At 44.0% G+C, this 26,826-nt stretch overlaps 1 protein-coding gene across 1 annotated transcript in view; it reads left to right on the top strand.

Moving 5' to 3' along the window:
• The first annotated feature begins 2,531 nt into the window (after window positions 1-2,531).
• Window positions 2,532-26,826, top strand: part of LOC110507577 (gap junction delta-2 protein) — a 38,116-nt gene continuing 13,821 nt past the window's right edge. Inside the window, exon 1 of the mRNA XM_021587648.2 lies at window positions 2,532-3,674. Within this exon, the coding sequence (XP_021443323.1) occupies window positions 3,604-3,674 (71 nt within the window). The 5' untranslated portion in view covers window positions 2,532-3,603. The remainder of the gene's footprint in view (window positions 3,675-26,826) is intronic.

Here is a 26,826-nt window from a genome sequence, read left to right on the forward strand (position 1 = left end):
CAAAAAGTGTATTCCTTTGCTCAGTTTTTTTAGTTGCTGTATTACTTTAGTACCTTGTTGCATACATATGCATATTCAGTATATTTTGTATTCTTTTCACTCTGTCATGTAGGTTATTATTGTGGAGTAACTGGCCTCATGGTGACATCCTTAAGCAGTTTCCTTCCTGTCCTGCAGCTCAGTTCAGAAGGACGACTGCACCTTTGATGTGTCTGGATGGTTTAACCCGTCCTACACAGCATAATTATTCACTTGACCAAGCTTAAAGAGATATTCAATATATTATTTGTTATTGTTACCCGTCTACCAATCAGTCTTTATGAGGCTGACAAACAGCTCCCTGGTCTTAGTACTTGAATCTGTGCTTGAAATGTAATGCTTGACTGAGGGCCCTTACATATGTTTGTATGGGGGAAAGGTTAGTCATTCAAACATTTTGTCAACCCCCTTTTCACACAGCGAGTCCATTTAATTTACACTACGTGACCAAACGTACCGCTATTCCTCGGGCCTGCCAGCCAGGCACCATCCAGGGCCCACATTACCCTGCCCCTACCCACAGTGTAGTTACCCTCAACACACTGATGGCTCTGAGACTGTGCCCACAGTAAACCTTACCTATGTTATGGCCGTTGACAGCAATAGGAGTAAAAAGGCACATTTCTATTTCACAATGCAATGGACAATAATGTTCTCGTTTAATCTATTCTGTCAATGCTACCAGCCATCTTGGTGTTCATTTTGGTTCACCATGACCGTCAGTCATTTTCAGTGTTCCGATTTAGGTGTGTTTGAGAGCGATGGTTTTCATGTTTTTCTCCTATTCTCCCTCACCTCACGTGCGAGCCGTTGATGGAGCCAGATTGCCTTAGCATGAGGTAGATGACTGTGGTGCGCCGTGAGTGGAGTCGAGCGGTACACATTATGAACGCTCTCACTGTTCACCTGCATCACTTCATTACAGTGTGTCTCACGGCTCCCCGAGCACATCGGTGTGCTGAGCCAGCAACCATCAGTCTCCTCACCTATAGTCCTATATACCGGTCTTCAAGCTGTCCTTTCTCCTATCTCAACGACACATGAATAGTGAAGGTGAGTGGGGAATACCTCATCCCCTCCCCTACCGACTGCACTGATACTGACCATAACTCACTCGTTCAGGACATGACTATGTCAAAGACCTTTCTCTTGGGAGGTGTTTCTAATCTTCACCTGAACCTCACAGTGGATGCTCCCATGAATGTGAGAGGATGGGTAACATAGTGATATGAACTGTGTACATACAGTAGCTTACAAGTCAGATCCCACGTCTGTATTCACCAGGGAGGATAAGGGTCTGGATCCTTGTGACTGCTCTCCATGAGTCCTCCCAGTCCGGCGTCTGTGCTGGTGTCCAGCTGATGATACACAGACACACTAGTATATACACCTTGTAAAGGCCTCGGGCACTCCACTCCCATTGTGATGTAATTTCCTGCTTAGAAAGGGTTATGCATGAAGAGAGAGAGAGAGAGCATCATCTGGTCTAGGTTCAAAGTCACTGCAGAATTAGACTTTTTCCACGTTTCTCCAAATGTCAAATATAGAAACTGCAAGCTGCTTCAAACGTCAAATCTCTTTGTTAAATCTTGTCTCTCTTTAATTCCAACACACACACCCACACCCACACACACACACATACGCCTTCAGTCTTGTGTGGGGTCATCTGTATGTTCGCATTCCACCAGACTTAGCAAGTGTTTGCTTTTGAGGGTGCATTTGAGGGTGGCCACAACAGCGAAGGTGACCATGACAGTCTTCTACATCCCCCAACACCATGCCAGTGCCAATAAACACAGTTGTCAATGTGAACGCTCTGTGTACACACAAAAGGTGAGATGAGAGGAGAGGTAGAAAAGGGGAAAGGAAGGTTGACCAGTCACGCCAGTAGGTGCGGAAAATGGAGGAAAAGCAAGGCAGGATGAGAGTGATAAAGGGAAATGGTTTGTGTGTCGGTTGTGTTGTAATTGGAGTGGAACACTGAGAGATGAGAGAGAGGAGGGGATAAACAGAGCGAAGGATGGAGGGATGTGCAGAGCGATGATTCCTCTCTCTAATCTTCTGGACACACGCACGAGCCGGGTGCCTGCAGGCAAAGAGCGAAAGAGTAAGAGAAAGAGAGTGAAAGAGAGAGAGAGAGAGAGAAAGATAAAGGGAGTGAGAGAGAGAGAGTGAGCGAGAGAGAGTAAGAGAGAGAGAGGGAGAGAAAGAGAAAGGGAGTGAGAGAGAGAGAGAGTGAGCGAGAGAGAGTAAGAGAGAGAGTGAGAGAGAGAGAGCGAGAGAGAGAGAGAGAGAGCGAGAGAGAGAGAGAGAGTGAGCGAGAAAGAGTAAGAGAGAGAGAGTGAGCGAGAGAGAGAGAGAGAAAGAGAAAGGGAGTGAGAGAGAGAGAGAGAGAGAGAGAGAGAGAGAGAGAGAGAGAGAAAGGGAGTGAGAGAGAGAGAGAGAAAGAGAAAGGGAGTGAGAGAGAGAGAGAGAGAGAGAGAGAGAGAGAGAGGGAGTGGGCAGGTGGAGAAGGTGGAGACAGAGAGTGTCAAACTGTGAGGGGAAACTAGATTAAGGCAGAGAAGCAGCAGAGGGAGGGAGAAGAAGAAGAGCTATCATTCCTCTAGCACGCTGAGAGAAACCAGTGAGGAGCTTTCCTTATTCACTCTCGCTCTCTGCCAGAGTGAGAGGGGGAGAGCGAGAGAGTAAACGAGAGAGAGAGAGAGCTATACTACTCCACCGCTGACGGTGTGAACACAACGAGGAGAGAGGGAGAGGGAGAGAGAGGCAGAGAAGCACAAGACTAGCCACAGGGAAGGAGAGAGAGACAGGACGGAGGAGAGACAGAGTGGAGGGAGGGAAGAGGAGGATGAGGGAGGAGTGGAGAGAGAAGACAGACGCTGATCTTTGACTGTTGAGGACCGAGTGCGAGTGTGTGAGCGTGAAGGAGTGTGCTTGTGAGACTGGGTGCGATGGATCACTGTTCCTGCACACTGTAAGTCTCAGTGCATGGCAGGGCATTTAGAGTGTGTGAGTTTGGTTTCATTGTGTTGGGTGGTGTTTTATCAGACATAGCACAGTGGCTGAGGGATTACGACAGCTGGGGAGAGAGTGTGTCTACGTGTGTTGTGGTAGCGAGCAGGGGCAGCTGTGTGTGTGTGTTTGTCTGTGTGAAAGAAGCAGGGCAGCTGGAGACAGAGATAGGTAGAGAGGCCAGGTACACCTAGAGGGCAAGTTCACAAAGAGAGAGAGCCCACGTGAGGAGAGAACAAGTGAAAACAGGGACACCAACTCTGCCACCAGATACAGAGTTTGTATGTGTGCGTCTGCACAGCGGCATACAGAGAAGCACCCGTCCAGTCATCTCAGGTCAGCGCAGCGGGGGTCCAGGGATGTCCATCAGGCAGCTATGGGGGCCCAGTGAGCTGTAGTAGAGGACGCCCTCGGCCCCCAGTCCCACCCAGCAGCAGCGCTCTCTCTTCCCCTCCGGTGGGTAGACGCACGTGGGCCTAGGGCACCTCAAAGCCCAGAGTGAGGGCCAACAGCGGGGTTCCTGTACCCAGAGGAGTAACCACGGCCATCATGGGGGAGTGGACCATCCTGGAGCGCCTTCTGGAGGCTGCCGTCCAGCAGCATTCCACCATGATCGGAAGGTAAGCAGCATACTGATATCTAGAGCAGAGGTATTCAAATCTGAGCCTGCAGGTCCAGAGTACTGCCGATTCTGTTCTACCTGATAATTAATTGCACGCACCTGGTGTCCCAGGTCATTATCAGTCCCTGGTTAGTGGGAAAGAATGAAAATCAGCGTGGAACTGGCTTCAAAGTCCAGATTTGAATTTGCCTGATCTAGACGTTAAATTACATGACATTCAAAAGCTTTACTGTCCCATTCAATTTGTCTTTGGTTTCCATTCCGAAGGCTCAATCGCAAGCACAATGGCTATGACATTAAAATAAAACAAAAATTAAATAAAACATTACATTACCATTTTAAATGGGCAGATTGATAGTCAATGTCTCTGCTGTTGGCCGCAAAGGGCACTATCTTCTATTGGTTTTGATGGGGATGATGCTAGGTATTGGATAAGGGGCTTATTGCGAGGATATTCTCTTCTGTATGGTCAGTTTGAGGCTCTCAATGGAGCTTCCCCTCTGCGTGTCATCTCTATGTGTTGCAAAAATGGTCTGATTGAGTCTGTGGCTTCCTGTCCAAAGTGGCTGATCAGAAGCTGAGAGGCTTTGTTTAAATCCTGTCGACAAAGTGATGGGATGATGATGGGAGGGTGGGAATGGAGGGGGGAGAACGAGGGGGAGGAGTGATGACATTGGTCAGAGGGGCTTCAGCTGTCAGAGTTTAGAACAGCACGAGGATGCAGAGACCTTGTTTGACTTTCGTCCAGTCCATTCCTCTCACTTTCTCCTCTCTCTCTCGTTCTCTCGTTCTCTCTTTCTCACACACACACACACACACACACTCTCTCTCGCTACTTTCTCTCTCACACTTTCTCTTACTCTTTGATAGAGTGTGATGTTCTATGTGTGGTAGTCGTCAGAGAGCTTGTTTTCTCAGAGCTGCATGCAACAGGAAATGGTGTCTAGTCCTCTGCTATGGTGTCTAGTCCTCTGGGAAGTCACTACAGAAGGCTGTAGGGTTGGTTGTGTCCTCATTATGGGCAGTGTGGTCATTGGTCCTCCCTGACATCTGCATAAAGATAAATGAATGCTCCAAGACTGCAGTAGAAAGTGTTCTCATTTGGCTTGCCTATCCACATCTTCCTAATATTGAGTTGCACCTTCCCCTTTTGCCATCAGAACAGCCTCAATTCATCAGGGCAGGGACTCTACAAGGTGTCGAAAGTGTTCCACAGAGAGGCTGGTCCATTGTTGACTCCATTGCTTCCCACAGTTGTGTCAAGTTGGCTAGATGTCCTTTGGGTGGTGGACCATTCTAGATACACACGGAAAAATGTTGAGCGTGAAAAACCCAGTAGCATTGTAGTTCTTGACACAAACCGCTGCGCTTCGCACCTACTACCATACCCTGTTCAAAGGCACTTACGTCTTTTGTCTTGCCCCATTCACCCTCAATGGCACACACACACAATCTGTCTCAAAGCGTAAAAATCCTTCTTTAACCTGTCTCCTCCCCTTCATCTACACTGATTGAAGTGGATTTAACAAGTGACATTAGTAAGGGATCATAGCTTTCACCTGGATTCACCTGGCCAGTCTATGTCATGGAAAGAGCAGGTGTTCCTAATGTTTTGTACACTCAGTGTACTACTTTTGAACCGAGCCCTATGGACCATAGTCGTAAGTAGGATACTATAAAGGGAATAGGGTGTCATTTGGGATGTACATGTTGTTACTGAGTAAAGATACATCTCATTCATATCTAGATTGGGAGTTAGTATATCATTATATTACATATGTGTTCTGAATTATATCACAAATGAATTGCGAGGGTCTTATGTCATTGGTTGTCCTAATGTAGTGGAGGCTTAAAAGTGAAACGAGAGAGAGAGAGAGAGAGAGGGAGAGAGAGAGAGACAGAGATAGAGAGAGAGACAGAGAGAGAGAGAGAGAGAGGGAGAGGGAGAGGGAGAGGGAGAGGGAGAGGGAGAGGGAGAGGGAGAGGGAGAGGGAGAGAGAGAGAGAGAGAGTCTACTTCATAATACAGTACTGGGCCCAAAAGCTGGTGGTCCATAATTTGTCATACAATATTAGATACTTTGAGTGTATAAATTACATTATCAGCTATTCAGCACATTCATTATAGGGTGACACATTGTTTGAAGGGTACCTACATAAGCACTTCATAACACATTCATAACCCACACATAACACTATCATAATCAGTGTCCATTGATATGTCTATATGAATGTTCCTCTAGGACTAGCACTATAGAATTAGAGTGTAATATGTGTAGTGCCTGACCCCTGGCTGCCTGACCCCTGGCTTCCCCAGATGTGTGCTTCCATTAGGAGACAGACCAGTCAGCCTGTATCTGGTAGCAGTGCTATGAATGATCACGCCTCCCCTACTCATTCATGATCCACACTGATCATCTGAATTAGTCACCCACGCTAGAAGGAGTGAGAGCAAAGTGTTATTCACACTGTAACAGACAGAGGCAGGCGCCATTGCTTTAGTCTGCAGAGGCCGGTTAGTCATAGAAATACAATTACTAGAACGGTAATCCCCTTTTCAAGTAATTGTTCTGATTTCCACATTCTAGTGTCTGTTCTAGTAGTTATATTTATATGTTTACAGAACCAGTGTACTCTCTCTCTCTCTCTCTCTCTGGCAATTGTATTAAAGGGTAAGATGGTAATAGGAACTTCAGCAAGAGGGCTTATTGGAGTTAGAGTTAAAGCAATTGTCTGTACTGTTCTGTAGCCGACTCATTTGGTCATGTTTGCTTTTCATCCATTGCTACACTCTTAGAAGAAAATTGCTATCTAGAACCTAAAAGAGTTCATCACCTGTCCCCATAGGAGAACCCTTTGAAGAACCCTTTTTGGTTCTAGGATGTACCCTTTTGGTTCCAGGTAGAACCTTTTTGGGTTCCATGTAGAGCCCTTTCCAAAGAGTTCTACTTGAAACCCAAAAGGGTTCGACCTAGAACCAGAAAGGGTTCTCCTATAGGGAAAACTTAAGAACCCTTTGGCACCCTTTTTTCTAATATTCACTATCGTTCAGCCGCCATAAAGAGCGATGGCTCTCCATGACATGACATCTGACCTTGGTATCATCGCTGTTTAGAAACATTGTGGAAACTGGGAATCCCCCTGAGCACAAGTCTCTGATTGGTCCTTCTACTATGGTTTGGGGCTCTTCATTGGTCACTGTCTGAAGATGTGAGGAAATAAGGAAGGAAGCATCATGGCTCCCTTATTCCCCCTGGTGATGCCACTGTGCATTCCCTCGGGACGACTCGAAAACAAACTGGCTGCTTTTCAATACAAATCACATTAATCGCATTAGTATTAACACACGCAGATGTGTTTGTGTACATTTGCAGGAGAGATGCCACACTCCTTTCCCAATGCAGTGTGTGTGTGTGTGTGTGTGTGTGTGTGTGTGTGTGTGTGTGTGTGTGTGTGTGTGTGTGTGTGTGTGTGTGTGTGTGTGTGTGTGTGTGTGTGCATATGATTTATCATATTATTATAAATACAATTCCTGGCTGAGATCAGATAGTGGCTTCCTTCCATTGATATGCAGGCTGGAGAGGGAGAGAGCGTGACTGAACACTGGCCACAACCAACCTCTGATCTCGACACTGATACCCATTGTTGGAAGGAAGATCCTCAAAACAGGCAGAGATCATAATGTCTTGGCTATAACCCAGCTTCATGACTAATGAACACGTTGTACAGTTGGTGGAAAACATTGTAGACAGCAACTGACAAGGGGAGTAGGAGTTGGTAAAACATATTGTTTTGAGTTAGATCAAATTATTATTAGATACAATTTGATTAACTTATTATTTTAAATTGGGTTAGACTTGGATAAAGGAGTAGGAAATGGAACATGCGAGGGAACCCATGCGAGGGAACCCATGCAATGAAACCCATGCGAGGGAACCCATGCGAGGGAACCCATGCGAGGGAACCCATGCGAGGAACCCATGCGAGGGAACCCATGCGAGGAACCCATGCGAGGGAACCCATGCGAGGGAACCCATGCTCCTGTCAGGTTAAACCTGGTGGAAACCATGTGGTTGGACACCAATCAGTATGATATTCTTACCTGATGGATTTGTTGTAGTTACTTATTAATCATAGTAGCGCTGAAACAACCAGACCAAACTATGGCTTCCAGAAACAGGGTCTACCATACTTACTATTGGTAGAGGAGCTAGCCTCAATGGCATGGCATTCTCTGTGCCTTGCCTCAGGGCAATGTCATTGGGTATTAGACATAGCATAATATAGTACACACTGTTTGTGTGCTTTTGCTGCGTGGGCAGCTTTGGGTTAGAAGGGCAGCATATGTGTGTGAGCAAAAGATTGGGGGTCTTTGTTGTGTATGTGTGTGTGTGTGTTTGTGTGTGTGTGTGTACCATGTTCTCTTCCTGTACTGTCAGTCAGCATGGTTTCTCAGCAGGCTCTCTGAAATCAATATGCATCTGTGTCACCGATGAGGAAGGGGAAGAGGACTAGACCCCCTGTGCTCCAAACATGCACAAACACATCTACAGTGTATAGTAGACATGAATCAGTGTAGAAACACACAAACACATCTACAGTGTATGGTAGACATGAATCAGTGTATAAACACACAAACACATCTACAGTGTATGGTAGACATGAATCAGTGTATAAACACACAAACACATCTACAGTGTATGGTAGACATGAATCAGTGTATAAACACACAAACACATAGCTTATACTAAAGTACAGGTCATCTAAACACGTTTCAGTGCAGTCATTTGAGTTGGATAAACATCATTTTTTTAGTTGGATAAATATAATTTTTTGAGTTGGATAAACATACTTTTTTTTTAGTTGGATAAAGTGATTGTTTAGAGTTGGATGGACATGTTATTTTGGATAAAAATATGATTTTCCCTTTGCTGGAGCATGGCTCCATGTAGCTCCGACTTCTTTTAACCACTGATCGTTCAGTTGAATCAGTGTGAGGGCTTCCACAGGTCTGTGTTCAGCTCCAGTGAGAGTATTGGAGTCAGGGAGCTGTGAGGTAATGGCTATTTAGGGGAGAGAGCACTGAGAGAGCACATCGGTGTGTGTGTGTGTGTGTGTGTGTGTGTGTGTGTGTGTGCGTGCGTGCGTGCGTGCGTGCGTTAGAGGGCCCGTACCTTGCGGAGTCCCCCACAGGTCTATTTATTACCGTCCTCATTTCAGATACATTGGCCCCTAGAGTGTTTACAGTCTCTTCTTCCCCTTACATCAGGGGTAGGCAACTAGATCGGAGGGAATGGTCGTAGGGCTGGAAAATAATTAGAAAACGTTTTCCACTTTAAATTGACAACACCTAAGAACACCAAAAGGAGATGATTGTATTTGAAAATAACAATCGTTATATCTCTTACATTGAGACACAATCACATACCTCTTTTTATTTTATTTGTGGGAATAATTGGGAACAGACTTCCTAAATTATTATTGTTTTGCTGAATTCCTGGTGATTTTACAGTCTTTAAAAATGTTTTTTCCAAAAACTACACTGAACAAAAATATAAACGCAACATGTAACAATTTCAAAAGTTTTATTGAGTTACAGTTCATATGAGGAAATCAGTCAATGGAAATAAATTCACTAGGCCCTAATCTATGGATTTCACATGACTGGGAATACAGATATGCATCAATTGGTCACAGATCAGAAAACCAGTCAGTATCTGGTGTGACCACCATTTGCCTCATGCAGCGTGACACATCTCCTTTGCATAGAGTTGATCAGGCTGTTGATTGGGGCCTGTAGAATGTTGTCCCACTCCTCTTCAATGGCCGTGCAAAGTTGCTGGATTTGGTGGGAACTGGAACATGCTGTTTTACACATTGATCCAGAGCATCCCACACATGCTCAATTGGTGACATGTCTGGTGGGTATACAGGCCATGGAAGAACTGGGACATTGTCAGCTTCCAGGAATTGTGTACAGATCGTTGCGACATGGGGTACAATATCATGCTGAAACATGAGGTGATGGCGGGGGATGAATGGCACGGTTATGGGCCTCAGGATCTCGTCACGGTATCTCTGGGCACTCAAATAGCCATAGATAAAATGCAATTGGAAAGGTTCAGAGCTTTTGTGAAACATCACAGCACAGTTGAAAAATAGATGGCAAATAAAAATTTAAACTGGATGGTGTTCAGAGATAGATGGGAGGGGTTTAGGGTAGCTGAAGGATGAGATTAAAAACTCAAAAAAGAGAACTAGTGTAAAATACATTGTGTCTGTAAAATGTATATAGTATGTATAAATGTAAACTTTATTTAACTATGCAAGTCAGTTCAAAACAAATTCTTATTTACAATGACGGCCTACCCCGGCCAAATCCAGACGACGCTGGGCCCATTATGCGCCACCCTATGGGACTCCCAATCACGGCTGGTTGTGATACAGCCTAGATTTGAACCAGGGTGTCTGTAGTGACGCCTCAAGCGCTGAGATGCAGTGCCTTAGACCACTGCGACACTTGCGAAGTAGAACCCTAAGTGTTGTTGTCCATTAGTTTGGTCCAATTAGGGGAGGAGTGGTAGGGTTAGGGGAACATAATAAAGGAAAAGATATATACAAAATATATATATACAGTACAAGCCAAAAGTTTGGACACACCTACTCATTCCAGGGTTTTTCTTTATTTTTACAATTTCTACATTATAGAATAATAGTGAAGACATCAAAACTATGAAATAACACATGGAAACATGTAGTAACCCCAAAAAACGTGTTAAAAAAATCTAAACATATCTGAGATTTTTCATACAGTGCATTGCGAAAGTATTCGGCCCCCTTGAACTTTGCAACCTTTTGCCACATTTCAGGCTTCAAACATAAAGATATAAAACTATATTTTTTTGTGAAGAATCAACAACAAGTGGGACACAATCATGAAGTGGAACGACATTTATTGGATATTTAAAACTTTTTTAACAAATCCAAAACTGAAAAATTGGGCGTGCAAAATTATTCAGCCCCTTTACTTTCAGTGCAGCAAACTCTCTCCAGAAGTTCAGTGAGGATCTCTGAATGATCCAATGTTGACCTAAATTACTAATTATGATAAATACAATCCACCTGTGTGTAATCAAGTCTCCGTATAAATGCACCTGCACTATGATAGTCTCAGAGGTCCGTTAAAAGCGCAGAGAGCATCATGAAGAATAAGGAACACACCAGGCAGGTCCGAGATACTGTTGTGAAGAAGTTTAAAGCCGGATTTGGATACAAAAATATTTCCCAAGCTTTAAACATCCCAAGGAGCACTGTGCAAGCGATAATATTGAAATGGAAGGAGTATCAGACCACTGCAAACCTACCAAGACCTGGCCGTCCCTCTAAACTTTCAGCTCATACAAGGAGAAGACTGATTAGAGATGCAGCCAAGAGGCCCATGATCACTCTGGATGAACTGCAGAGATCTACAGCTGAGGTGGGAGACTCTGTCCATAGGACAACAATCAGTCGTATATTGCACAAATCTGGCCTTTATGGAAGAGTGGCAAGAAGAAAGCCATTTCTTAAAGATATCCATAAAAAGTGTCATTTAAAGTTTGCCACAAGCCACCTGGGAGACACACCAAACATGTGGAAGAAGGTGCTCTGGTCAGATGAAACCAAAATTGAACTTTTTGGCAACAATGCAAAACGTTATGTTTGGCGTAAAAGCAACACAGCTCATCACCCTGAACACACCATCCCCACTGTCAAACGTGGTGGTGGCAGCATCATGGTTTGGGCCTGCTTTTCTTCAGCAGGGACAGGGAAGATGGTTAAAATTGATGGGAAGATGGATGGAGCCAAATACAGGACCATTCTGGAAGAAAACCTGATGGAGTCTGCAAAAGACTGAGACTGGGATGGAGATTTGTCTTCCAACAAGACAATGATCCAAAACATAAAGCAAAATCTACAATGGAATGGTTCAAAAATAAACATATCCAGGTGTTAGAATGGCCAAGTCAAAGTCCAGACCTGAATCCAATCGAGAATCTGTGGAAAGAACTGAAAACTGCTGTTCACAAATGCTCTCCATCCAACCTCACTGAGCTCGAGCTGTTTTGCAAGGAGGAATGGGAAAAAATGTCAGTCTCTCGATGTGCAAAACTGATAGAGACATACCCCAAGCGACTTACAGCTGTAATCGCAGCAAAAGGTGGCGCTACAAAGTATTAACTTAAGGGGGCTGAATAATTTTGCACGCCCAATTTTTCAGTTTTTGATTTGTTAAAAAAGTTTGAAATATCCAATAAATGTCGTTCCACTTCATGATTGTGTCCCACTTGTTGTTGATTCTTCACAAAAAAATACAGTTTTATATCTTTATGTTTGAAGCCTGAAATGTGGTAAAAGGTCGCAAAGTTCAAGGGGGCTGAATACTTTCGCAATGCACTGTAGTAGCCACCATTTGCATTGATGACAGCTTTGCAAACTCTTGGCATTCTCTCAACCAGCTGCATGAAGTAGTCACCTAGAATGCATTTCAATTAACAGGTGTGCCTTGTTAAAAGTTCATATGTGGAATTTCTTTCCTTCTTAATGCGTTTGAGCCAATCAGTTGTGTTGTGACAAGGTAGGGGTGGTATACAGAAGATAGTCCTATCTGGTAAAAGACCAAGTCCATATCGTGGCAAGAATAGCTCAAATAAGCAAAGAAAAATGACAGTCCATCAGTACTTTAAGATATGAAGTCAGTCAATTCTGAATATGTCAAGAACTTTGAAAGTTTCTTCAAGTGCAGTCGCAAAAACCATCAAGCGCTATGATGAAACTGGCTCTCATGAGTACCGCCACAGGAAAGGAAGACCCATAGTTACCTCTACTATTCAAGACACACTTAACCTGCATGGCTCCCACAGAATTCTGCAGCGATATGCCATTGGATCTGGATTGCACTTGGGACTATCATTTGTTTTTCAGCAGAACAATGACCCAAAACACACCTCACACCTCAACCCAATTGTGAGGGTTTGGGATGAGTCGTACCGCAGAGTGAAGGAAACGCAGCCAACAAGTGCTCAGCATATGTGGGAACTCGTTCAAGACTGTTGGAAAAGCATTCCTCATGAAGCTGGTTGAGAGAATTCCAATATGGTGCAAAGCTGTCATCAAGGAAAAGGGTGGCTGCTTTGAAGAATCTAAAATGTGTTTAACACTTTTTTGGTTACTACATAATTCCATATGTGTTATTTCATAGTTTTGATGTCTTCATTATTATTCTACAATGTAGAAAATTGTAAAATAAAGAAAAACCCTTGAATGACTAGGTGTGTCCAAACTTTTGACTAGTACTGTATGTATATGTACATACTTACAATAAAATATATATGGGATTGGAAATTATGCAGACAATTACATTGATGGAAGCTAAAATCTATCTGCAATATTAAATCTGATTCTGTTCATTGTCCGTAGTTTATGCCTGCCCATACCATAAGCCCACCGCCACCATGCCATCTGCCCGGTACAGTTGAATCCGGGATTCACCCGTGCAGAGCCAACTTCTCCAGCGTGCCAATCCCACCCTCTTTTCACTCTTTCCTCCCAAAACCCAATCCTCCTCTCACACGTTTCATCTTTTCTTTCTGTTATTCCCGAACTTACAATCCTTTAATGCTAATCTTCCTGTCATCACTGTTAAAGTCATACAGATAAACCCTTGTCTTATGTGTACGAGTGTGTGGATGCGTGTTTGGATAAACCATGTCACTGTGAAAAGGTGTAAGATCTCCTATACACAAGTGTTACATTCTGAGTGTTTTTCTCTCAATGGGGGTCTGTCTGACTGGCTGTATCCAGATGTCCTGGTGAAACACCACAACAAGGTCACCAAGATTAGAAGAGGTTGAGCCAGACACTTAATGAGTAGTGACAGGAGCAAGATGGCGTTCTGAACACAGCAATGTAGATCACCTCAAGATAAAAACGCAATATTCAATATCGGTAAGTTAGACTAAATATTAGCACTTCACAATCTGGTGGGTAAAAACCTTCAATCTGGATAACAACGCAAAACAAATCTTAAGACTAGAGAAATGTATTGACAAATATTAGCAAAACAAGCAACACCCAAACATGACGGAGAGTAAGACAGGGGAACCTATCTCAACATGACGGAGAGTAAGACAGGGGAACCTATCTCAACATGACGGAGAGTAAGACAGGGGAACCTATCATAACATGACAGAGAGTAAGACAGGGGAACCTATCTCAACATGACAGAGAGTAAGACAGGGGAACCTATCTCAACATGACAGAGAGTAAGACAGGGGAACCTATCTCAACATGACAGAGAGTAAGACAGGGGAACCTATCTCAACATGACGGAGAGTAAGACAGGGGAACCTATCATAACATGACAGAGAGTAAGACAGGGGAACCTATCTCAACATGACAGAGAGTAAGACAGGGGAACCTATCTCAACATGACGGAGAGTAAGACAGGGGAACCTATCTCAACATGACGGAGAGTAAGACAGGGGAACCTATCTCAACATGACGGAGAGTAAGACAGGGGAACCTATCTCAACATGACGGAGAGTAAGACAGGGGAACCTATCTCAACATGACGGAGAGTAAGACAGGGGAACCTATCTCAACATGACAGAGAGTAAGACAGGGGAACCTATCTCAACATGACGGAGAGTAAGACAGGGGAACCTATCTCAACATGACAGAGAGTAAGACAGGGGAACCTATCTCAACATGACGGAGAGTAAGACAGGGGAACCTATCATAACATGACAGAGAGTAAGACAGGGGAACCTATCTCAAGACGAAAACGTGACTCTTCTACAGACACAGACGATTTAATCTTTTCACCACCGGGAAAGGTAAAGGTCGAAACCAATCTGTTAAAATCAATAAATGACAAACTGGGTATACTTGAACTAGTCAGTAAGGATATAAAAGAGTTGAAGGCGATCCTCGGGATGAGTGACAAAAAGCTGCGACATTGGAGAAAGACACAAACAAGCTAAAAGGTTCAGTCAATAAGATTGCAACCGAAGTTAATGAACTTTAAAAGGAGAACATCGTTCTAAGAGAAGCCTTACTTGACATACAGACTAGATCCATGAGAGATAATTTGGTACTTAGAGGTATCCAAGGGAAAGAAGGAGAAGTTCCTAAATGTGTAGTTAGAGAGTTCCTCCTTACAGCGCTTCAGATCCGACACGAAGCTATTGACAAAATCCAACTCAAACATGTACACCACTTCGAGCAGAGGTATGAACGGCAAATCGTTGCCAAATTTGCTTTCTTTGAAGATAAAATAATGGTTAAAAGCCTGGTTAAATGACTTGCTGGCACGAAAATAGGCATGAATGATCAGTTCCCGAAGGAAATTGCAGAACGGCGCAAAGTTCTGTGTCCAATTTTCAAGGAAAATAGATTGAAAGGGAAACGCTTAGCTCTGCAAACTGTATATTGTTAATCAATTGTTCAGAGACACAAAGACTACTCCATGGCTATTCTCCATGGCTATCTTGTTATGTTCATACAAATATTTACACATGTTAAGTTTGCTGAAAATAAACACAGTTGACAGTGAGAGTACGTTTCTTTTTTTTGCTGAGTTTAGCTTTTCTATCTATCTTCAAATATAACTAATTGGAACACAAAAGCACTAATTCAACATGGTGGAGATAAAAAACACAGCAGACAGAAGGCGCAGTATGTGGGTATGTGTGGATGTATTGAGATGGATGGTGTGGTGTGTGTTTTTTGGTGTTTGGGTAAAGTGTGGCGTTAAGTGACAGGGAAAGGAAATGGTTGCATATCCCAGAACCAATGTATGTCTGTGAGCAGGGGTTGCGAGAGAGCTTTCAGTTTTGTGCAGATGAGGGATATACATTTTATAATGAATTATACATCTAATGTATTTATTGTCCTATCATGTGGAGCTACATTTTTAAAGTAAATGTTAATTTATTTATTTATTGTCCTATATTGAGGGAATGGTCCACAACCCTATACCCTAGACACCCACCTGAATGACCCAGATACTAAGGAGAAGTTCCTATTTGTTTTATGGGCCTGCTGTAAGCGGCCTGTATGCAACCTAAATGCGGTCAATGCGTCCCCTCATGATTTAGAGCCAGTCTGGCAGGTTGGTCCTGCAAAGCCAGAGCCCCCTGATGGGAGAGCATAACATAAAAGGAAATTGTTAAAGATGCTAAAGAGAACCCTGACGACCTTGTACCTATCCGGTGGGGTGCCCCCACCCAGGCAGCGGCAGTGCTGGCAACACTAGCTGCAGTAACCCATGGCGAGGGGGTCACACTCGGACATTCAGAGAGGGGGCATATTATTGGGGCCATGGTGGCACAAAATCAAAGGTCTGACTGCATGGAGATGTTTGGGAATATGGTCACTACGGGGGACCATGTTGTGGGTGTTACATGGGAAAGGGGTATATCTGACCTCCATCACCTAGGACGTGACAATGGTTAATCAAATCTACCCATTTCTGCCTTTTTTTTGGCTCAGTCTTGCAGGCCTTCTCATACAGCTGCGACTGTATATGCATTTGTAAATCAAGACCTTTCTTGAATTGGGCTCTGGGGTGGTGCAACTGTTGAGAATCTGAGTCTATGGTTGTTGTGGGGGAAAGGGGTTGAGTGTGTGTGTGTGTGTGTGTGTGTGTGTGTGTGTGTGTGTGTGTGTGTGTGTGTGTGTGTGTGTGTGTGTGTGTGTGTGTGTGTGTGTGTGTGTGTGTGTGTGTGTATATATATATATCCCACAACTGTTGCGAGGGAGTAAAAGATGTTAGGGACAATATAGGATGAATCACAATAATTGTTCGAGTGAGGGTGATGGAAATGCATTTGGCGGTTGATCTGCTTCTGTTCTGTGGGTGGCACTGTGTGCTCTTTTCGAAGGATGGGTCACGGTCTCTCCGGAGCCATGGGATCTGGGGGGTTGGGGGTGGTCTGTCGGGCATTGGGATGACAACCCAACTTGGGATGAGGAGGGATTTTAGCAGGTGGAATAGTGGGGACCAATTGGAGGTTTACTTAGTAGCAATGCAAATATCATGGCACAGCTATATAGAAACTCAATCATCATGTTACTTTTTAATGGTGAGTTTACAAACATATGATGATAAATAGAATTGAAACTTGTGTCTCATTATGGTAATTGGTGAAATAAGTATAGCCAGTTATAATTGTAATGGCTTAGCAGATAAGAAAAGTAATGAACACGATGGGAGACAGAGAGCTGGTTACAGCGCCGGGGCGCAGCAGGTGTTTAGTTGTAAAGGACAACAGGAGGAGGCAGGTAACTGGGTCCAAGGGCAGGCAGAAGGTCATACACAGGGGGTCCAAAAAGGCAACAGTACAGGCAGGGAAAAGGCTAGTAATGACGTCCGGGAGATCAGGCAAGAGGTTGATAGCAGGAAATCCAACAGGCTAAGGTACAGGCAGGGAATAAGCATCATTAGTGAGGCAGGCAAAACTATCATACACAGGACGATTAAATTACAAGCAACCCAGCACTCTAAATACAAGTGTGTCACAAAACAAACAATACCTCACAGTGATGGGGTGCAAAGAACTGAACTAAATAGTGTGTGATAATGACATACAGGTGTGTGAACAGGTGATCAGAATTCAGGTGATTGGGATCTGGAGAGTGAGCTGCGTTCAGGGGATCTAGGTGAGTGTGAGTTGGAAGCAGACGTTACAAAAAGACGATCAGTATTTACCTGGTTAAAAGAAAAGGAATCTAATGTCTATTGTTTACAGGAAACTCATTCAACAATTTTAGATGAAGTTTGTGGAAAAAGAACTGGGGGGGCGAAATATATTTCTCCCACGGGCAAAGAAATGCAAAAGGGGTAATGATATTAATTAACAGTAATTTTGATCCAAATGTGCAAATTGTCCAAACAGATCCTCAAGGTAGATGGATGATTTTAAATATGTTATTGGACCATAAACAGATTTGGCTCATTAATATATACTGTCCAAATAATGATGATCCAAGCTTCTTTGAAAATATATTTAAAAATATATAAACTCTACAAGCAACACTATACTCTATTATTATGGTGGGAGATTTTAATATGGTTTTAAATACCTACATGGACCGTAAAGGAAATCACACTTCAAACTATCACCCTCAGGCACTTAAGGAAATCATGAATGTCAATGATATATTGGAATTAGTGGATATATGGAGGTTTAAATATCCTGACCTAGTGAGATATACATGGCGGAGGTTTAATCAGGCTAGTCGTCTTGACTACTCTCTTATGTCATTCTCTCTGGCACCAAAAGTTTAAAAAGTGTTGATGGGGGACAGAATGCGGTCAGACCATCACATAATTGGCATATATATTACTCTTACATGCTTACGTGCTTCTACATCTGCATTGCTTGCTGTTTGGGATTTTAGGCTGGGTTTCTGTATAGCACTTTGTGACATCGGCTGATGAAAAAATGGCTTTAGAAATAAATGTGATTCTCACGGAATTTCCACGTAGGCGAGGATATTGGAAATTGTATTTCTGACATAACATAGGTACAGAAGATCCCCATATTGTATGGGACACTTTTAAATGTGCCTTTAGAAGTCATGCAATTCAGTACTCATCTCTAAAACAAAAGCAATTTAGGTCAAAAGAGTCCATATTAACAAAGGAAATTGAAGGACTAACAGTACAGTTAGATAGCAATAAAAACTGTGCCATAGAGACACAGAATAAGTTAGAGAAAAAACAAAAAGAAATGGAGGAACTTATTCAAGGAAGATCCAGTGTAATATATTATAAAAATAAAGAGAACTGGATGGAATATGAGAAAAAATGCACCATTTTTTTTCAATCTTCAGCATAGAAATGCTACCAAATATGTTGTATTGAAACTTGTTACAAATGATGGAGTCACTCACGATTCACCGAACTATATTTTGAAAGAGAAAGTAGAGTACTTTAAGAATATGTTTTCGTTTCAGTCTCCTCCATCTTCGCTAATCGAAGCTAATTGTACATTAGATGTATATATTTACCAACAGATAGATGAGAAGAGGTTTGTAGCTGCAGCACTCTACTTTTTACTGTCCCAAACAGCTGGGTAAACAATCAACAGACCATTAGGAATATTAAGAGAGAGAGAGAGGAGAGAGAGGAGAGAGGAGAGAGGAGAGAGAGGAGAGAGAGAGAAAGTGAAAGAGGGATGGAGAAAAAGAGTGGAAAAAGAGGGTTAAGAAAGATTATTCAGGCCGACAGAGGAGAGGTCAGTGAATCTGGCTGTTGAGAGGCTGGGCTGTTAACGAGGGTTCAGTCCATGAGTCAGCACTTATGACTAACATGGGTTTATAAATGACCGTAAGACTGACCTTAAATGACCGTAAGAGTGACCTTAAATGACCGTAAGACTGACCTTAAATGACCGTAAAACTCAAAGAGAAAGACTAGAATAGACACAGTGTCCCAGACCACTCTTAGGCCACTCAATTATTATCTTACAATCTTAACCCATGTCAACACCTCAAACAGTCATGGAGCCATAGATTCAGCCTTCTCAAAGAGCCATACCATGGTTTGTCATAGATTAAGTAAAGGCCTCGTCGTATAGGCCTCACACCAGCATTGGGCTCTCAACAACAACAGAACATTGAGCTTTCATTATCTGACGTAGCAAGACGCATATGAAAGGTTGTATCAGTTTGTTAGGAGCCTTTTCCCTTTGTTCTAAGCTTCCATAGACTCATAATGAGATCCACTGACTGTACAAAGGCACCAGCGCTCTCGCTCTAACTGTGAGAGTTAGACGGATCAAGTGCCTGTGGGTATTGATTTGCACCTGGTGCAGATCATATCTATCCCATACATCTCTGACACATTGTCTTATACCACCTCTCTCAATGCTTTTCTACAGTGACGTATGGTGCTTGCGCTCTCTCTCTCTCTCTCTCTCTCTCTCTCTCTCTCTCTCTCTGAACAGAACCTGCATCCTATCATTCTGCTGCAATGTTTGGGCTATAGGCATGATAAGGGCATGGGGAGATATGGCATTGGTGTGTGTGTGTATCTGTGTTTGTCCACTGTGTCCAACATTGTCCCTCAGGGCTGGCAGCAGCAGCTGCTGTGTTTGGTTGAGTATAAGTGATAGGAGCGGATGAGCGAGCCAGACAGCTCACTCAAACACACACACAAACACACACAAATATATACTTAATCACGCACGCACACACCAGTGAAACACCTTACACAGACCAATAAGCGACATGCGCCATGCTCCCTCCAACACAAATAGACAAACATAAACAGACACTTGTGATACAGATCCTCGTCTGACTCACAAGTTCATACCCCAACACACACACAGACATACAGCCAGATGGCCAAACATACATACACAAGGGTGAGCAAATTGAGGTGCGGATGCTATATTTACTCTCACACTCTCAGGCAAATGTTTCCACTGCCAAAACTGAGTAAGCCACACACTGTTAGCAGCCAAACATGAATAACCACATGCTAAATGTGACAACGACTTCACACTCCACCTATCACATTCACTTATCTTTCATTAAGTATTCAGCATTCAACTCACCATGCTGCAGAGAGAGAGTGAGACAGAGAGAGAGTGAGACAGAGAGAGAGTGAGACAGAGAGAGAGAGTGAGACAGAGAGAGGCCATTTGACTGGCAATAATATACTGAATTGATCTCCACTCTTTCCAAGCAAATTGTGTTACAAACACTTGGGATGTGTATTGTACATGCACACGCATACGTGCGCACATGCACAACCTCTCACTCGCACTCTCTCACACTCTCTCTCTCTCTCTCTCTCTCTCTCTCTCTCTCTCTCACACACACACACACACACTAGGAGAGAGCAGTAGTTTAATGTGTCTGATCTCCTTAGGCCTCAGATGGGGAATAGAGACAGATCGGAGCATCACACCTTAGTGAAAGCTGAGTCTGATAAATTATACAATCACTCTAGAGCAGTGGCCATCCCAAGTTTACTTAGAGCAGTGGCCATCCCAAGTTTACTTAGAGCAGTGGCCATCCCAAGTTTACTTAGAGCAGTGGCCATCCCAAGTTTACTTAGAGCAGTGGCCATCCCAAGTTTACTTAGAGCAGTGGCCATCCCAAGTTTACTTAGAGCAGTGGCCATCCCAAGTTTACTTAGAGCAGTGGTTCACAACCTTTATGGGTTATTATACCACCAACTGATTGTTGCTCTGCCCTGAGTACCCCCTCATGTGCATTTTACCAGTAACCCTGTGGACTCCTGAGTCTTTTCAAGTACCCACTGTGGATAGGCCAAGGTCCTAGTACCCCTGGTTGGGAAGCCCTGCTCTAGAACCAGTGGTTCCCAGTGGTTCTCAATTTTGTCCCGCCCATTGAATATATATATATTTTTTTTTTTAATTTTTTTTTTTTATTTTTTTTATTTTTTTTTTTACCTTTATTTTACTAGGCAAGTCAGTTAAGAACAAATTCTTATTTTCAATGACGGCCTAGGAACAGTGGGTTAACTGCCTGTTCAGGGGCAGAACGACAGATTTGTACCTTGTCAGCTCGGGGATTTGAACTTGCAACCTTTCGGTTACTAGTCCAACACTCTAACCACTAGGCTAGTTGCGGAGAGTCCCTGTAATCCTTGATTCAGATCATTCAGGCGAGAAAAAACATCACCCAGATAGGCCAGTCATGTGAGAAACCCTTCATCATGCAAGCGGTCAGACACGTGAAAATGATGGTCAGTAAAGAAAACTTTAAGCTCGTCTCTCAAATAAAAAAAACGTGTCAATACTTTTTCCCTTGATAACCAAAAGTGTTAAATGGTCGCTGCCCGTACCATTGCATTGTGCAGAAAATACACGAGAGTTCAGGGGCATTGCTTTAACAAAGTTAACCATTTTCACTGTAGTGTCCAAAACATCTTTCAAGCTGTCAGGCATTCCCTTGGCAGCTAGAGCCTCTCGGTGGATGCTGCAGTGTACCCAAGTAGCGTCGGGAGCAACTGCTCGCATGCGTGTTACCACTCCACTATGTCTCCCTGTCATGGCTTTTGTGCCATCAGTACAGATACCAACATGAGCAGCAGCTACGTTTGGCTACATAGTTGAATTCCCGCGAGAGAGTAACGGTAAATAATAAGTGATTGGATGTTAATTATTTGACTAAGCTACCTGTATTTGACATTATGTTGTTATTTCGCTGGACACTAGATTATTTTGTTTTATTTTTGGCAGTGAAACGAAGCTACTAAATGTATAGACCTGTTGGAAAATATAAATGGACTGTTTGAAAATGTCGAGAAAAAAAAAGTTAAAAAAATAATAAATATTTAGATTTTATTAAAAGAAAATGTGAATCACATTTTTATTTGGCGTACCCCGGACGGCACTGCGTACCCCGGACGGCACTGCGTACCCCCGACGGCACTGCGTACCCCGGACGGCACTGCGTACCCCCGACGGCACTGCGTACCCCGGACGGCACTGCGTACCCCGGACGGCACTGCGTACCCCGGACGGCACTGCGTACCCCCGACGGCACTGCGTACCCCGGACGGCACTGCGTACCCCCGACGGCACTGCGTACCCCCGACGGCACTGCGTACCCCGGACGGCACTGCGTACCCCCGACGGCACTGCGTACCCCGGACGGCACTGCGTACCCCGGACGGCACTGCGTACCCCCGACGGCACTGCGTACCCCCGACGGCACTGCGTACCCCGGACGGCATTGCGTACCCCCGACGGCATTGCGTACCCCAGTTTGGGAATTCCTGCTCTAGAGAATACTGTGGTGGAGGAGATTGGTTTTGCAAAGCAACACTAACACAAACATAAATACATATAATCCCCCCACACAAACACACGCACACATTCCAACCTATAAACTGGTAAACACACAACCTTCACCCAAAATGTAGATGTTTATCAAACTCAAATGAACAACTAGCAATTTGTTATTACTTACATTGATTCACTAACTGTACACATCAATCGTGATGGGAAATGTCTTGTGAATCAGAACGTCTGGGTCCTTGCATACTTCTCAGTACTGCACGTTTGGAATAGATTTAGAATACTTCTCAGTACTGCACGTTTGGAATAGATTTAGAATACTTCTCAGTACTGCACATGTTTAGAATAGATTTAGAATACTTCTCAGTACTGCACATGTTTAGAATAGATTTAGAATACTTCTCAGTACTGCACATGTTTAGAATAGATTTAGAATACTTCTCAGTACTGCACATGTTTAGAATAGATTTAGAATACTTCTCAGTACTGCACATGTTTAAAATAGATTTAGAATACTTCTCAGTACTGCACATGTTTAGAATACATTTAGGAGCGATAGAGGAGTGTGTGTGGCTGGGAGTCAGTGAAGAATGCTTCCAACATGTGTGACTGAGAGTGATTTGGGTTTTGGCCTTGGCAGGGGCCACACTCGCAGGCCCTGGATTGTCCAAAACAGAAGATTAAATGTGGATTACAGCCGTGCTCCCATCCCGATCTCTGACTGCTGCTCTTTTCCTAACTCACACCTCATGACCTTCCCAAACCCAGCGCTCGGCTCTGATGGCTATGTTGCCAGCCCTATTGCACACCTATACTGTTATCAGTTGATTACTGTGGAGTGGAGGTCTCTGTGGTGCTGTGAAGGACTGCTGTGAGGCTGCGAGTGGACTTGGAGCTACTCAAGTGGTAAATAGGGATTAATCACTGCTGTGCTGTGTGTAATTAAATCACCAGCTCAAGTCAGTCTTGTTTGTGTCCAACGAGAGAGGACACCAGTGTGCCACGGCCCCCAGTCTGTCTCTCAGTGCTGATCAGCTGCACTGGGATATTGAGGAGGAGATTGTGGATATTGTGAGTGTGGGGCGAGGACTTGATGAGAAGTGGATGAGGATGAGTGGGTACTGTCTCACGTCAGAGGTCTACGGATGAGATTTACATCCGTATGGCTCTGACTTTAGACCGAGAGACACACAAAAAACACAGACAGGATCATTCTCTTCTCTCCACCAGCACACACATATAGTATTGGCTCTATATCTCTCTCAAACACGCCAAACTACACCAAAACCCACACCCAGTGACACTCACACTCTCACACGCACACACACACACACACACACTTAACACTGAGCAGTGTGTACAGGCTCTGCCACAGAGAGTGTGTTCCGGTCTTGAGGGCTATCCTGGACCTCCTCCATCTCTGTCACATTCCAGTCAGTGACAGAAGGAGCAGAGGGCCTCCGCTCCCCTGGCAACAGAGTGCCATCCACACACAAGCTTTACAAAGATGATTGTGTCTATACTGTCTGACATTCCTGTGTTCTTCCCGTGCTCTCTAAAGTTGATGGATGATTTTCAGGCTCCATCTCAGGGTGAACTCTATATCACTACTGTCTAAATATTTTTGCATCATGCATTTTGAGTGTATGCTTCACTGGGTATGTGTCTGTGTTGGTGGGGATGTTTTAAATACAGTATGTATGTGTGTGTGCCAGTATATACAGTATTTATGGTTGCGTGTGAGATGCTGTCAAATAACCTGGATTGAAGGTTGCAGCCCCCCCCCCCCCCCCCCCCCACTCTCTCTCTCTCTCTCTCTCTCTCCCTCTCTCTTTCTCAATTGTTTTAGTTCTCCTCCATGTCTGGAGTCTCATCCTGCTGGGATTAAGCTGTTGTCCTGACGCACAACCAGTGTGTGGACATGTGTGTGCGCGTGTGTGGACGTGTGTGAGCGGCAGAGGAAATAGGCCCAGGATTCTCTGGGAAGAGTCGATACAGTATTAGCTAAACAGCCAAGATTCTGACCCTACCTGAAGCAAGACGTAGCTGTGGGCTATATGCCAAATGGCCTGCAGTCAAGTCAACCAGGTCCTATTGATGATAAACCTTGGCAGCCTGTCACAAGACAGGCATGAGGAAACCAGGGAGATGCTTTATAGAGAGAGTTAAAGGGATGAGGCCAGGTAAAGCCGCAGCAGAAGCCCAGACAACGGGGGAAAGAGGGAGCCCTTTAAGAGGATTACACAGCAGTATCACATGGGGAACATTGAAATCATGGGGCAAACAAGCCAGCTTTGACTCATCACAGCTTCTTGTGTATGGGTGGCTTCTTCAGCCATCACCTAATGAAAAGGACTTCTCTAGTGTCTGTTATATTTAAGCAGTAAGGCCCGAAGAGGTGTGGTATATGGCCAATATACCACGGCTAAGGGCTGTTCTTAGGCACGACTGTCAGCCAATCAGCATTCAGGGCTCGAACCACCCAGTTTATATATATCAATCGTGTTTGTGGTTATCAATAAGAGTCTATCATAGATCAACCATGTCTGCAACAGTCTATACAACAGGTTCTCTCTCCTGGGTGTAGAATGATTTTTTCATCTGGCTTCCATCCATAGATGACAGCAGACAGTTCCAGCCTGCTTTGGTAGCATTGTTATTGCTGGTGTTTCTTCTCAGCTTCCTGGGTAGTCAAGCTGCCTGTAGTCTTCACTACAGCTGGTCCTCAGCTCGAATCAGAGCTCACGAGCACACCGTTCCTTGTTCTGCCCATCGGTTGTTGCCATGGTAACTGTCGGAGGAAGGAGGGGAGGGGAGGGAGGGAGGGTAGGGGGGATGTAGGGGGTTTGTGGGTAAAGGCACCAGGGAACCCCACCCCCCCTCCTGACTTACCCCCTTTCCCCAATCAACATATTATCTCCAGGGGTTACAGAAAGAAACACTGTAGAATTGGTCAAACTTAAGTCAAACTTAAGGAAGAGCGACTTTAATGAACGTACAGTATAAAAGGGGCTGTTCTTCCTCCACAACAACAACAACAACAATACAGTAGCATCACTTCAAATGGCATCTCTGTTGGTTGTTTAGCAAGCTGCTCAGTTGTCTGTGTGCGGACGGTTGTGACAACCCTTCCCTCCGAGAAATAACTTATCATTTCACATGTTGGTGCACACTGATCACTGTAGATACAAATAGTACTTCAAATAGTACTTCAAACAAATAAACCTGGCTTTTGTCATTAGCTGTTGAGAGAGAAACCATGATAAAATAAGAATAAGCTTTTTGGGTTCTGGGCATAATGTTTTTACATAGTCACTGGGCATTGTATGAAAGCACAGACAGGGTGTTCATTTAACAACCAGATGCAGGCTGTTGAGGGGGGAGGACACGATGACAAGAGGCTGGGGGGCAAGGCCAGCAGAGCCACACACAGGCGCTTTTGGACATTTTCACAAGATTCACAAAGGAGATTTTGTTTTAACGTTTAACAGGTTCTTCCGACAATGGAAGCAAAAATGCTTCACCAAAAAAAACACACAAAAAAATAGAAATTGTCTCTATTTGGAGCTTATTCTGTTGCAATGCCAGGCAGAGATAGGGAGGGAAAGAGGGCGAGGGAGGGAGGGACAGAGAGGGGGGTTAGGGAGGGAGATGGTAGGGCGCAGGAGCACAGGGAATGGAAAGACAAGGAGAAAAGACAGAACGAGAGCTAGTGAAGGAGGAAGAGGAGAAGGAGCAGGTGGGGGCTGTGGGCATGGATCATCTGAAGCTATTCGATGGCATTAAACAAACTACTAGGCCTAATGCAAGAATCCTCCATTGGCCCTGGAGCAGATTAAGGTTGTGGGTTTGCGTGTGGAAGCCATTATATAATTCATTCTCCCGGATGAGATTTTGTTCCCTCATCCCTTTTTTTTAACCGCTTTGGCAGTTTTTTTTATTCATCTAAATCTCTGTCCGCTACATTTTTGGGTGCCTTTTTTTATCCCCGTCTGTAACTAATTCCACAGTAATTTGATGTTTTCCCTCTGTACCTAATCATTTTTCACAGCCTTTGACTGATACAGTGCGCTAGCTGGCACAATGCTATAGAACTGCTATAGTGGATACCGTGTCCTAAACTCCTTAATGGAGTCACTACAAGGGCAACAGCATTACTTATTCTACTGCAATTCCATCCAGATTACAGGTGGGCGGATTGGGAGCATGTATTTCACTTTTTTCCTTTTCCTTTATTCCAGGCTTACATGTTTTTTTTACCTCTGCAGTCTCTGTCTATTATGAGAAATAGGCCTACATGTGAATAGTGGCTGACTTTGGGTCAGAT

This window comes from Oncorhynchus mykiss, chromosome 27 (genome assembly GCF_013265735.2).
Source record: "Oncorhynchus mykiss isolate Arlee chromosome 27, USDA_OmykA_1.1, whole genome shotgun sequence".
In the NCBI taxonomy this organism is placed as follows: Eukaryota; Metazoa; Chordata; class Actinopteri; order Salmoniformes; family Salmonidae; genus Oncorhynchus; species Oncorhynchus mykiss.